The sequence below is a fragment of the Molossus molossus genome, unplaced genomic scaffold, assembly GCF_014108415.1.
Source record: "Molossus molossus isolate mMolMol1 unplaced genomic scaffold, mMolMol1.p scaffold_m16_p_1, whole genome shotgun sequence".
Lineage (NCBI taxonomy): Eukaryota > Metazoa > Chordata > Mammalia > Chiroptera > Molossidae > Molossus > Molossus molossus.
The window spans coordinates 66,833,665-66,846,538 of record NW_023425344.1 but is presented as its reverse complement, the minus strand read 5'-3'; the positions used below and the strand labels follow the sequence as shown (position 1 = coordinate 66,846,538).

At 39.4% G+C, this 12,874-nt stretch overlaps 2 protein-coding genes and 1 pseudogene across 2 annotated transcripts in view; 2 read left to right on the top strand and 1 right to left on the bottom strand.

The window, feature by feature from the left end:
* Nucleotides 1-12,874, bottom strand: part of LOC118628299 — a 249,816-nt pseudogene that overhangs the window by 107,029 nt on the left and 129,913 nt on the right.
* Nucleotides 1-12,874, top strand: part of LOC118634964 (broad substrate specificity ATP-binding cassette transporter ABCG2) — a 144,388-nt gene that overhangs the window by 20,671 nt on the left and 110,843 nt on the right. The window lies entirely within an intron of this gene.
* The window catches only part of LOC118634969 (broad substrate specificity ATP-binding cassette transporter ABCG2-like), a 63,553-nt gene that overhangs the window by 31,359 nt on the left and 19,320 nt on the right, over nt 1-12,874 (top strand). The window contains exons 10-11 of the mRNA XM_036269850.1: nt 3,652-3,741; nt 4,324-4,448. Coding sequence (XP_036125743.1) covers nt 3,652-3,741; nt 4,324-4,448 — 215 coding nt within the window. The remainder of the gene's footprint in view (nt 1-3,651; nt 3,742-4,323; nt 4,449-12,874) is intronic.

The window sequence follows — 12,874 nt, the reverse complement described above, 5'->3', positions numbered from 1 at the left end:
CCGATACTTTGCCTAGGGCAAGAGAAACAAAGGAAAAAATTAATAAATGGGACTAAATTAAACTGAAAAGCTTCTGAATGGCAAAAGAAACCAGCATCAAAATGAAAAGGGAACGCACCCTTTGGGAAAACATATCTGCCAGTGATACATCAATTAAGTGGTTAATATCCAAAATATATAAAGTACTCATATAGTTCAACAAAAGGAAGGCAAACAATCCAATGAAAAAATGGGTAGAGGGCCCTGCCTACCCAACTTCTGGGCCCACCCAAGTGTTTTTGTTTTTTTTTTGGTATGTGCACCTAGCGGGAACCGAACCTGGGACTCGCTGGTCTATAGGCCGATGCTTCAACCGCTGAGCCAAACCGGCCAGGGCCCACACAGGCTGTTTCCAGTGGTTTTACCATAGGAATAGCCTGTCTTGGATCCTACTTCAGATTTTCCTAAAATCTCTCAACTAAGCAGCATCTGATCTCAGAGAGCCCAATACCTCTCATTAAGTGGCCCCAGGCCTGTCACTAGACGCAGCCAGCCTTGGTTCACAGCTTGGTTTTGCCTCAGCACCTCTAAGCCCAACGCAAGAAGCAGCCATTAGCAGATCACTCTGTAGCTTATGCCTGGTGGCCTCAGGGAGAACACAGGCAGTGGCTGACCTTGCCCCAGAACCAGCACACCCAGTGGACAGCTTCAGACCACGTCAAAGCACCACCACCAAGCACCTCCACAAGTGGCACACTTAATGAGTGGTCTCAGTAGCTACCAGAGCCCTGCTGAAGTAAGTCTTGCTCTGTGTGTTGGGCCCTACACAGCTGATCCTCCAAGGCAGTCAGAGGCCAGTGGCCAGTGGTCAGTGGGCACAGCCAGTCCTTGCAGCTCATCAGCCTGAGTAAGACCCTCCTGTTGATGTGCCAACAGCAATCAAGATTCAATTACACAGAAGGTATACAGTCACACTAGGGGTGCACCTTGAGGGCCCAGCTGGGGTGATCAGGAAAACTGTGCCACTGGACCCTATAGGACACCTACAACAATAGACCACCCTATGAAGCCTAGGAGACATAGCAACTCTACCTAATACATAGAAACAAACACAGGGAGGCAGCCAAAATGAGGAGACAATGAAATATGTCCCAAGTGAAAGAACAGAACAAAATTCCAGGAAAAGAACTAAACAAATTGGAGCTAAGCAATCACATGCAGAGTTCAAAACACTGGTTATAAGGATGTGGAGAAAAGGGGACTCTACCACACTGCTGGTAGGAATGCAGACTGGCGCAACCACTATGGAAAACGATATGGTGTTTCCTCAAAAAATTAAAAATGGAACTGCCATTTGACCCAGTGATCCCACTTTTTGAGTAGATCCTAAAACCTGAAACACCAATCAGAAAGAATGTATGTACCCCTATGTTCATAGTAGCGCTATTTACAATAGCTAAGATCTGGAAAAGCCTGGGTGCCCATCCATAGATGAGTGGATAAAAAAGCCGTGGTACATGTACACAATGGAATATTTTGCAGCTGTAAGGAAGAAAGATTTCTTACCCTTTGAGAGGACACTGAGGGACCTGGAGAGTATTATTTCACCTGAGTGAAATAAGCCAGTCAGAGAAAGACAAGTACCACATGATCTCACTCTTTTATGGAATATCATGAACAAAATAAGCTGATGATCAAAATAGATCCAGATACATGGAAGTAGGGAACAGACTGACAAACCTTAGAGGGAAAAAGGTAAGGGGAGCAGGAAGAGATAAAGAATTTATGTGCATAACAAATGGACACAAGCACTAATTGGGGAAGCAAAGAGGGGTTGGGAGCGGGAAGGAGGGGGTCACTGGGGGTAAAAATGGGGGGCATCTGTAATACTCTCTAAAATAAATAAACAAGATGAAAGGAATTTAAAGAATGTATTTGGCCCTGGCCAGTTTGGCTCAGCAGTGAGAGTGTCGGCCTGCGGTCCAGAGAGACCCAGGTTCGATTCCTGCTAAAGGCAAGTACCTTGGTTGCCCTTGTCTCTGGCCCTGGTTGGGTCGTAAGGGTGGCAGCCACTCGATGTGTCCTTTTCACTTCGATGTTTCTCTCTCTCTCTCTCTCTCTCTCTCTCCCTCCTGCTCTGTCTGAACAAAAAATGTCCTCCGGTAAGAATGAAAAAAAAAAAAAAAAAAGAATGTATTTGGATCCCTAAATAGATACGAAATATATGGAGTTAAAAAGTTAGAATGTATTAAGTTATTGAACAATGAAGCTGTACTTACAATAAACATTATTTATGGTAGGGAACAAATTTCACTATCTACTAGTTCAGAATCATTATGAACATTATCGTACTGTTAGCTGAAAGACTTATTTCCTAAGACTTTAAGCTTTTTTGTGGGGTCTAGAAAGTTGCATACCTGCTTGTGTACTGGACCTGGCTATTTAATGCAGTCTGTTGTCTAAGTTCTTTTCTTTATTCTGATTCTGATTATTCTAGTTAAAATTTTCTCTGGACTCTTTGTTCTCGGGCTGTCACTCAGATATACATTTTTTTAAGCGCTCTTTTTGAATAATGTACCACTTCATCTCTTTTAGTTTCCACTGGCATCCTCAGTGTCAATGAAACTGTTTGGTTACCCAAGGAAGTGCACCGCAGCCCCGGGCACGCTGGCATGCTCTCACACAGTGTAGGGGTCTACCAACGCGCAGCTGAACTGAGTGCTTTTGTTTTTTTTTTACGATCTTAATTATTTTATTGAGAGAGAAGTATTAATATTCTTTCTTTTCTTGCACTTGCACAAATTATTTTTTTTGTTATAAACATGATTTGCTTTCATTTGGAGCACATTGGAAACCATGTTGGCAGTGGGTTGTCCAGGTTCGTATGAAGGTTCTTCTGAGGATTGGGTGGGGAATGTATATAACAAGGTATCAGTACAAGGTTCCCTCCACTCTCTCATTTTGCCTCCTCATGTCTTAGTTTCTTCCTTCTCTCAACTGTGCCAGAGCAACTAATAGAGGCTTTAAATTTTACAAGCTTTATATCTCTGTTCCTTCATTAAGATGGTACTTGTGTTTTTGTTGGTGAAACTTAATGGTGGTAGCATATTTATGACCTATGTAATCATCACTTTGGCTGCCATAACAAAGAACCACAGACTGGATGGATTAAACAACAGAAATTTATTTCTTTATAGTTCTGGAGAATTGGGTGCCCCACATGGAGTTCTGATGAGGGCCCCCTTCTGGCTTCCTGCCTTCCTGCAGTGTCCTCCCATGGCACAGGGGGCGCTCTGGCGGCTCCCCCTTTTCTTCTAAGAGCACTAATCTTGTCATGCGCCCCCCAGAGTTTCATGGAAACTGAATTACCTTCCAAAGATGCTCCATCTAAATGTCATCTCGAGAGCTAGGGCTTCAAAACAGGGATTTGGCGAAGACATATTTCAATCCATGGCCATGCAGGACTGAGAATGTCATCAGTATGGAGTCCCAGGGGCACCACTGTGGAGATACTGGCACGGGGAGAGGCCCGAGGGGGCTCACATCTTTCCCTCACTTTTAACCTAAACGGTTGTTTAACATGTATCATTTGAGGACAGAGTTTAGCAGGTAGGTTTGATCTAAGAATGTTTAATAGACTGCAGTGCTTTTGTTCCCCTTTTCTCATGGCAGAGCTGGGGTGCTCTTCTTCCTGACCAACAACCAGTGTTTCAGTAGTATGCCCTCCGTGGAGCTCCTCGTGGTGGAGAAGAAGCTCTTTATGTGCGTATATGTCTGTTTGGTGAAGGGGGCTGTCCCGTGTCAGGATTTGACGCTGACAGGGATGTATGATTGGGGGGCACGATCCTGAAGGAAGAAGTGCCCTGTGGTTTTTTCATCATGAGAACGGAAGGAGTGAGAGGTTTAGTGACCCGAAGCTGCAGTGGGGCGTGGAGAACAGGGCACCACCTCCTTCATACCCAGAAGTGGGGAGAAAGCAAAGCCTGTGTGACCACTGAGATCAGCTGCCCAACTGCTGTCTTTCCAGGAAACCCCGAGTCGGAAGAGCGGGAGGAGATGCAGAATGTGTTCACCTGGAGTGGGGCTCCCAGGGCAAAATGGGCGGCACTAGGGGGGGTTCTGTGATGAGAAGAGGGGCCCTCACACACAGCTCTGGGGAAGGACGTCCCAGGGGAGGCCTGTACCTCACATGGTGCCTGATGCTGACTGTGTGAAGGAGGTGGGTTAACCTGGAGGATGTGAGAAGCTGTAGTTAGACTCCTGCTGGCAGCAGAAAGGTTCAATCATCTGGTCTGTGCCTCCTTATACTAATGTGGGTGCATGGTGTGCATTTTTGCTTTTTAGGCATGAACATGCCAGTGGATACTACAGAGTGTCATCTTATTTCTTTGGCAAACTGCTATCTGATGTACTACCAATAAGGACGTTAACAAGTATTCTATTCACGTGTATAACCTACTTCTTGTTAGGTAAGCAATAAGACATAAAGAGGGTGTCTGTCGTCTCAGATGTAAGGGGAAGTCATTTATTTTCGAAAGCATGTCTTTGGTTCACGAAACTATAAACCCAGCCACAAGATAAGGAAGCATCTATCTGTTGTTCACACTCTGAAACAGCTGTTCTCTGAGGTCATTTATGTTAAGACTTTTTCCCAAATTAACTTTTATACTTATATATAAAACTATAGTTTACTCAGTGATGGTATGTTATATAGAGACACGGAAATACTTCATAATATATTTGAGACTGTGCAGGAGCTGCAATATTTATTACCTATTTATTTATATTCATATATAGTGAAAGAATGAGACTTTTGGGGTTTATTCATTTAATAAGAATACTTTTTTCCCTTTTTTTTATTAATTAATTTATTTTTATTACCGATGTTTCTCCTTCCCCTCCCCCAGACACCCTCCTCCCGATCTCCCCCACGCAAGCATTGTTATCTATGTCCATCAGTTACCTCATAGTTGTTTTAATTTGCATCTCACTGATGGTTAGTGATGTTTTGAGCATTTTTTCATATGTCTCTTGGCCATTTGTATGTCCTATTTGGAGAGGTGTCTATTTAGGTTCTCTGACCATTTTTCAATTGGATTCTGTGTCTTCCTTTTGTTGAGTTGCATGAGTACTCTGTATATTTTGGAGATTAACCCCTTATCTAATGTATCATTGGCAATTAAGTTCTCCCATATAGTGGGTTTCCTTTCCATTTTGATGCTTGTTTCTTTTGCTGTGCAGAAGCTTTTTATTTTGATGTAGTCCCATTTATTCATTTTTTCTTTTGTTTGTCTTGCCTTAGGTGTTGTATCAGTGAAAATTCTGCTGGGTATGATGTCTGAAAGTTTGTTGCTTACATTTTCTTCTACAATTTTCATGGATTCACAAGACACATTTAAGTCTTTTATCCATTTTGAATTTATTCTTGTGTATGGTGTAAGTTGGTGGTCTAGCTTCATTTTTTTGCATGTAGCTGTCCAATTTCCACCAAACCATTTATTAAAGAGGCTGTCTTTTCTCCATTGTATGCTCTTGCCATCTTTGTCAAATATTAATTGAGCATAATGTCTAGTCTCAATTCCTGGGTTCTTGGTTCTGTTCCATTAATCTATATGCCTATTCTTGCGCTAATACCAGGCTGTTTTGATTACATTGGCTTTGTAGTATAACCTGGTATCTGGTATTGTAATTCCTTCTACTTTGTTCTTTTCTTCCCAGATTGCTGTGGCTATTTGGAGTCTTTTTTTGGTTTAATATAAATATTGAAGTTTTTGTTCTAGTTCTGTGAAATATGTCATTGGCATTTTAGAAGTCCATTGAGCAACGGAGTGATTTTAGTAGTTCAATGGGTATTTCATTGAATCTATAGATTGCTTTGGGTAATATGGACATTTTAATGATGTTAATTCTTCCAATCCATGAACAAGATATATGCTTCCACTTTTTTATATCTTCCTCTATTTCTTTTTTCAATGTCCTGTAGTTTTCTTTTTTTTTTAATTTTATTTATTTATTTATTTATTTTTATCCTCACCCGAGGATATTTTTCCATTTTTTGTACAGATAGAGTGGGAGGGAGAGAGAGGAAGGGAGAGAGAGAGAGAAACATCGACGTGAAGGGACACATCGAGTGGCTGCCACCCGCACGACCAACCAGGGCCGGGGACAAACTGCAACCGAAGTACATGCCCTTAGCAGGAACTGAACCCGGGTCTCTCAGGACCGCAGGCCGACGCTCTAACTGCTGAGCCAAACTGGCCAGGGCTGTCCTGTAGTTTTCTGCAAAGGTCTTTTACTTCTTTGGTTAAGTTTATTCCTAAGTATCTTAGTTTTTTTTGCTGCAGTGGTAAATGGGATTGTTTTTTTAGTTTCTCTTTTTGTGAGTTCATTGTTGGTGTATAATAATGCCGTTGATTTCTTAATGTTAATTTTGTATCCTGCTACTTTTCCAAATACATTTATTTGCTCTAGTAGATTTCTGATGGAGTCTATAGGGTTTTCTATGTACAATATCATGTCATCTGCAAATAATGACAGTTTCACTTCCTCCTTTCCAATTTGGATCCTTTTTATTTTTTCTTCATGTCTAATTTCTGTGGCTGAGACTTCCAGAATTATGTTCAATAAGAGAGTCAAAAATGGGCATTCCCATTTTGTTCCTGATTTTCAGGGAAGTGGTTTTAGTTTTTGCCCATTGAGTATGATGTTTGCCGTAGGTTTTTCATATATGGGTTTTATTAGGTCAAGACATGGTTCCTCTATTCCCACATTGCTGAGTGTTTTTATTAAAAATGGGTGCTGGATTTTGTCAAATGCTTTTTCAGCATCTATTGATATAATATGGCTTTTATCTTTTGTTTGTGTGATGTATTACATTTATTGATTTGAGAATATTATACCAGGCTTCCATCCCTGGGATGAATCCCACTTGATCCTGATGAATAATTTTTGTATGTATTGCTAGATTCGATTTGCTAATATTTTGTTAAGGATTTTGGCATGTGTGTTCATCAGTGATACTGGCCTCTAGTTTTCTTTCTTTGTAGTGTCTCTATCTGGTTTTGGAATTAGAATTATGCTGGTTTCATAAAATGAGTTTGTAAGTCTTCCTTCTTTGGATATTTTGGAATAATTTGAAGAGAATGGGTGTTACATCTTCTTTTGAGAAAACTCCCTGTGAAGCTGTCCAGGCCTGGGTTTTTGTTTGCTGGGAGTTTCTTGATTACATCTTCAATTTCTTTAGTTGTTATTGGTCTGTTCAAGATTTCTATCTCTTCCTGGTTCAGTTTTGGGAGACTGTGTGTTTCTAGAATTGTGTCCATTTTTCCTAGATTGTCGAATTTGTTGCCATATAATTGTTTATAATATTTTTTAACAATCCTTTGTATTTCTGTGGTGTCAGTTTTTACTTCTCTTCTTTTGTTTCTGATTTTGTTTATTTGGGTCCTCTCTTTTTGTTTCTTGGTGAGTCTGGTTAAGGATCCATCAATCTTGTTTATCTTTCCAAAGAACCAACTCTTTGTTTCATTGATATTTTGAATTTTTTTTTTTTTGGTTTCTACGTCATTTATTTGTGCTCGGACCTTTTCTATTTCTTCTGTGTGGATTGAATTTTTTTTTTTTTTTTTTTTGCTTGTATGTTTACTTTCTAGTTCTTTCAGTTTTAGGGTTAGAAAGTCAGTTAGAAATTTTTCTTGTGTCTTGAGGTAGGCCTGTAGTACTATGACCTTCCCTCTCAGGACTGCTTTCCCTGTGCCCTATAGATTTTGTGTTGTTGTGTGTTTATTTTCATTGTTTTCCAGGAAGTTTTGAATTTCTTTCATGATCTCTTCGGTAACCCATTCATTATTCAATGACATGCTATTTAGCCTCCATGTGTTCAAATGTCTTTGGGTTTTTTTGTTGTAATTGATTTCTAGTTTCATGCCATTGTGATCTGAGAAGATGCTTGATATGATTTCAGTCTTCTTGAACTTGTAGAGACATAGTTTGTGTCCTAACATGTGGTCTTTCTTGGAGATTGTCTCATGTGCACTTGAGAAGAATGTGAATTCTCCCTTTTGGGATGTAATTCTCTGTTGATATCTGTTAAATTCATTTGATGCAGTGCATCATTTAGAGTCACTGTTTCCTTGTTAATTTTTTTTTTTTTAGAGGATCTATCCAGTGATGTCAGCAGGTTGTTGAAGTCCCTACTATGATTGTATTGCTGTTGATTTCTCCTTTGAAGTCTTCCAGAAGTTTTTTTTTTTTACTTTGGAGGGCACTGGGATGTTTATGCTGAATTGCTCCCTGGTTGGACAGTAGTCATATTGCTCAAAGAGCCCCTTCCTAGAGCCCCAGGGAGAAGCAATAGCCCCCTCTCAGGAATTTAACACCACCCAGCAAGGCCAGAGAAATGTAGGTTGAGGCTCATTAACAGCAAGAGACTGCCAGCAAGCATCTGCCCCACCTGCTGGAAATTTTCTTACCCTGAACACCTGAGGGATTTTTTCATTTACTGAGGACAACAACCCAAGGCTCATCAAAGGATTGAGACTAGTAGCCTGCAGGCAAAAGTTATAGGAAAACTGAACCTTTGATTGGCCTGCAAATCTACCCAGGAAAGTAAAACATGACAGTGGTGTTTAATATGGGTCCTTCCTCACTCATCCAAACCTAGTAGAGGGAGCCACAATCAGCATAACACCAACACCCACAGGAAAAATTTGGCAGGCTCCTAAACCCATTGAGACAGCCAAAATGGTGCAACAAAGAAACAAATCCCAAATTAAAGAACAAGAGAATTCTACAGAAGAAGAGATTAATGAAATGCAACTGAGCATGTTATCAGAGGTAGAGTTCAGAGTAATTATAATGAGGAAGCTCAACATCATGTGTAAAGAGCTCAACTGCATGAGTAAAGATACAGAAACTTTGAAAATCAACCGATTGGAAATGAAAGACTACCAAGCAAAAATGAAGAATGCCATAGCAAAAATAAAGATCACATTGGAAAGAATAACCAGCAGAGCAGAGAAGGCCGAGGACAGGATCAGTGAATTAGAAGACAGAGTAGAAAAATCACCCCGTCAGAGAACCAAAAATAAAAAACAATTGAAAAACAGGAAGACAATTTAAGAGAACTGTGGAACAAATGAAACATAACAACATTTGCATCATAGGAGTTCCAGAAGAAGAAAATGATCAAGGATTAAAGAATATATTTGAAGAAAATAGTTACAGAAAACTTCCCTAAATGATGAAGGAAAACAGTATTCAAGTTCAAGAAGCACAGAGAACCCCAGGTAAGTAGAACTCAAACAGGCCCACACCACGACACATAATAATTAAAATGCTAAAAATTAAAGACAAGGAGAGAATCCTAAAGGCAGCAAAAGATAAGCAATGGGTTACCTGCAAAGGAACCCTCATAAGGCCATCATCTGACATCTCAACAGAAACACTACAGACCAGAAAGGAATGGCATGAACTAATCAAGGTAATGAAAAACAAAGATTTGAATCCAAGACTACTTTATCCTGCAAGGCTATCATTCAAAATAGAAGGTGAAATAAAGAGCTTCCCAGATAAAAAGAAGAAAAAAAAAAGGCTAAGGGAATATATTAGCACCAAACAAGCACTGCAAGAAATGTTAAAAGGACTGCTGCAATAAGCAGAAAAATTGGGAAGAAAAACATTACCACAACAAACAAAAATGGCAATAAATAAGTACATATCAATAATAACCTTAAACGTAAATGGGTTAAATGCAATCAAATGTCACATAGTAGCTGATTGATAAGAAAGCAGGACTCATATATAAATTGCTTACAAGAGACCTACCTCACAAGACTCACATAGGTTGAAAGCAAAGGGATGGGAAAAAAAACTTCCAAGCAAATGGAAAGGAAAAAAAAGCTAGAGTATCAATACTCATATCTGATAAAATAAATGTCAAAATAAAGGCCATATCTAGAGACAAAGATAATAGCGAAAGGATCTATCTAAAAGGAGGATGTAAACTTGGTAGACACATATGCATTCTTATTTGCATACCCACAATGCACCGCACCAATTCCAAGTTTAAAAGGAAAAATCTTAAGACTTCTTCCCCTTATATTTTCTGAAAGTTAGATTTCTGTTTTAAGAATAACCTGGAGCCCTGGCCGGTTTGGCTCAGCGGTTAGAGCGTCGGCCTGCGGTACAGAGAGACCCGGGTTCGGTTTCCGCTAAGGGCACGTACTTCGGTTGCAGTTTGTCCCCGGCCCTGGTTGGTCGTGCGGGTGGCAGCCACTCGATGTGTCCCTTCACATCGATGTTTCTCTCTCTCTCTCTCTTCCTCTCTCTCCCTCCCGCTCTATCTGAACAAAAAATGGAAAAATGTCCTCGGGTGAGGATAAAAAAAAAAAAAAAAAAGAATAACCTGGAAATTTTTACTTAAAGCACTAAATCTTATCATTAAGTGGCCACCATCAGTGTGACAGAAATTGCTTATACCCGAGATGTGCCTGATACTAACTTTTAGTATATTCTCTCTCTCTCCCATTTTTTTTTGTGTGGGAGGCAACCAAAAATTTTTGGTGGCCTTGCTTTAGCAAGGTTATATTAAAGAAAAAAAAGAAAAGTGATTTGCATGTTTTTGTTTTCAAGCACTTAGCTCAGAATAAAAGACCTTTTTCTAGGTTTTTAACTGTATCAGATTTGGTAGTGTTATATAACTACTTCTGTTATCCATATTTAGGGGATATGCTCTTAAGGGTTTTCTTGTCTATATCGTATTCATTTGTTTATAGAATTAATTTATGTTGATTTAGGACTTTGGTGAAACTGAGCTGTAAAATTGTATAGGGGTATTGTTTCCAGGGAGGTTTCAATTTCTTTATTTTCTAAGTAACCTACTCGATGTTTAATAATATGTTATTTAATTTCCATGTAGTTTGAGTGTTATTGTAATTGTCTTATATTTGCATGTCCCTGTGATCTCAGAAGGTGCTTGATATGATTTCGATCTTCTTGAACTTGTACAGACTTAGTTTGTGTCCTAACATGTGGTTTATCTTTGAGATGTCCCATCTGCACTTGAAAAGAGTGTGAATTCTGCAGTTTTGGGGTGTAATTCTCTGTAGATATCTATTAAATCCATTTGATGTGGTGCATTATTTAGAGTCTCTGTTTCCTTGTTAATTTTTTGGCTAGAGGGTCTTGTCCAATGATGTCAGCAGGAATATTGAAGTCCTCTACTATGTATTGCTGTTGATTTCTCCTTTGAAAATCTCCAAAGATTTTAAAATATATTTTGCTGTTCCTATATTTACTGCATATGTTTACAGAACGTATATTTACTTGTTGAATAAATCCTGTCAATATTACGTAATGGCACTTTGCTGTCTCTAGTTTTTGGAAGATATTTTTTATCCATTGATTTTCAGTTTGCCACCATTTTGTTGTGAGATGCTTCCTTGCGAACAAGATACATGTGAGTTATTTTGTCCGTTTTATTTATTGGGGGGGGGGGGTATTTTATTGATTGATGGATTGATTTTTTAATTTTATTTTTTTTACAGATGTTTCTCGTTTTTTCCCAATTGACAACCCCCCCACCCCATGCCCGACTTTGTTGTTCTTGTCCATTGGTTATGCGTACATGCATATAAGTTCTGTGGTTTATCTCTTCCCTCCCCCCACCACCCCCTCATCTGAGGGTTGTCAATCTGTACCCTACTTTCACATCACTGGGTCTACCCTATTCCTCAGACTGTTATGTTCATTATATTCCACATATAAGTGAGATTATGTGGTATTTGTCTTTTTCTGCTTGGTTTGTTTCACTTAGAATAATACTTTCCAGGTCCCTCCATGTCGTCTCAAAGGATAAGAGATCTTTCTTTCTTATAGCTGCATAGTACTCCATTGTGTATATGTACCACTGCTTTTTTATCCATTCGTCTACTGATGGACACTTAGGCTGTTTCCAGATCTTAGCTATTGTAAATAGTGCTGTTATGAACATGGGGGTACATATATTCTTTCTGATTGGTGCTTCAGGCTTCTTAGGGTATATTCCTAGAAGCGGGATCATTGGGTCAAATGGAAGTTCAAGTTTTAATTTTTTGAGGTAACACCATATTGTTTTGCATAGTGGCTGCACCAGTCTGCATTCCCACCAGCTGTGTACTAGAGTCCCCTTTTCTCCACACCCTCACCAACACTTGTTGTTTGATGATTTGTTGATGGCGGCCATTCTGGCAGGTGTGAGGTGATACCTCATTGTTGTTTTAATTTTCATCTCTCTGATAATTAGTGATGTTGAGCATTTCTTCTTATGTCTCTTAGTCATCTGTATGTCCAGATTGGAGAGGTGTTTATTCAGTTCCTCTGCCCATTTGTTAATTGGGTTCTTTGTCTTCCTTTTGTTGAGTTGTATGAGTACTCTATATATTTTGGAAATTAACCCCTTATCTGATGTATCATTGGCAATGATGCTCTCCCATACAGTGGGTAGCCTTTCCATTTTGATGATTGTTTCTTTTGCTGTGCAGAATCTTTTGAGTTTGATGTAGTGCCATGTGTTCATTTTTTCCTTTGTTTCTGTTGCCTTAGGAGAAGTATCAGTGAGAATTCTGCTGCATATGATGTCCGAAATTTTGTTGCCTACATTTTCTTCTAGAATTTTTATGGATTCACCGGTCACATTTAAGTCTTTTATCCATTTTGACTTTATATTTGTGTATGGTGTAAGGTGATGGTCTAGTTTCATTTTTTTGCATGGAACTGTCCAATTTTCTCAACACCATTTATTAAAGAGGCTGTCTTTACTCCACTGTATGCTCTTGCCACCTTTGTCAAATATTAATTGAGCGTATTGCCTTGGGTCCATTTCTGTGTTCTCTATTCTGTTCCACTGGTCTATATG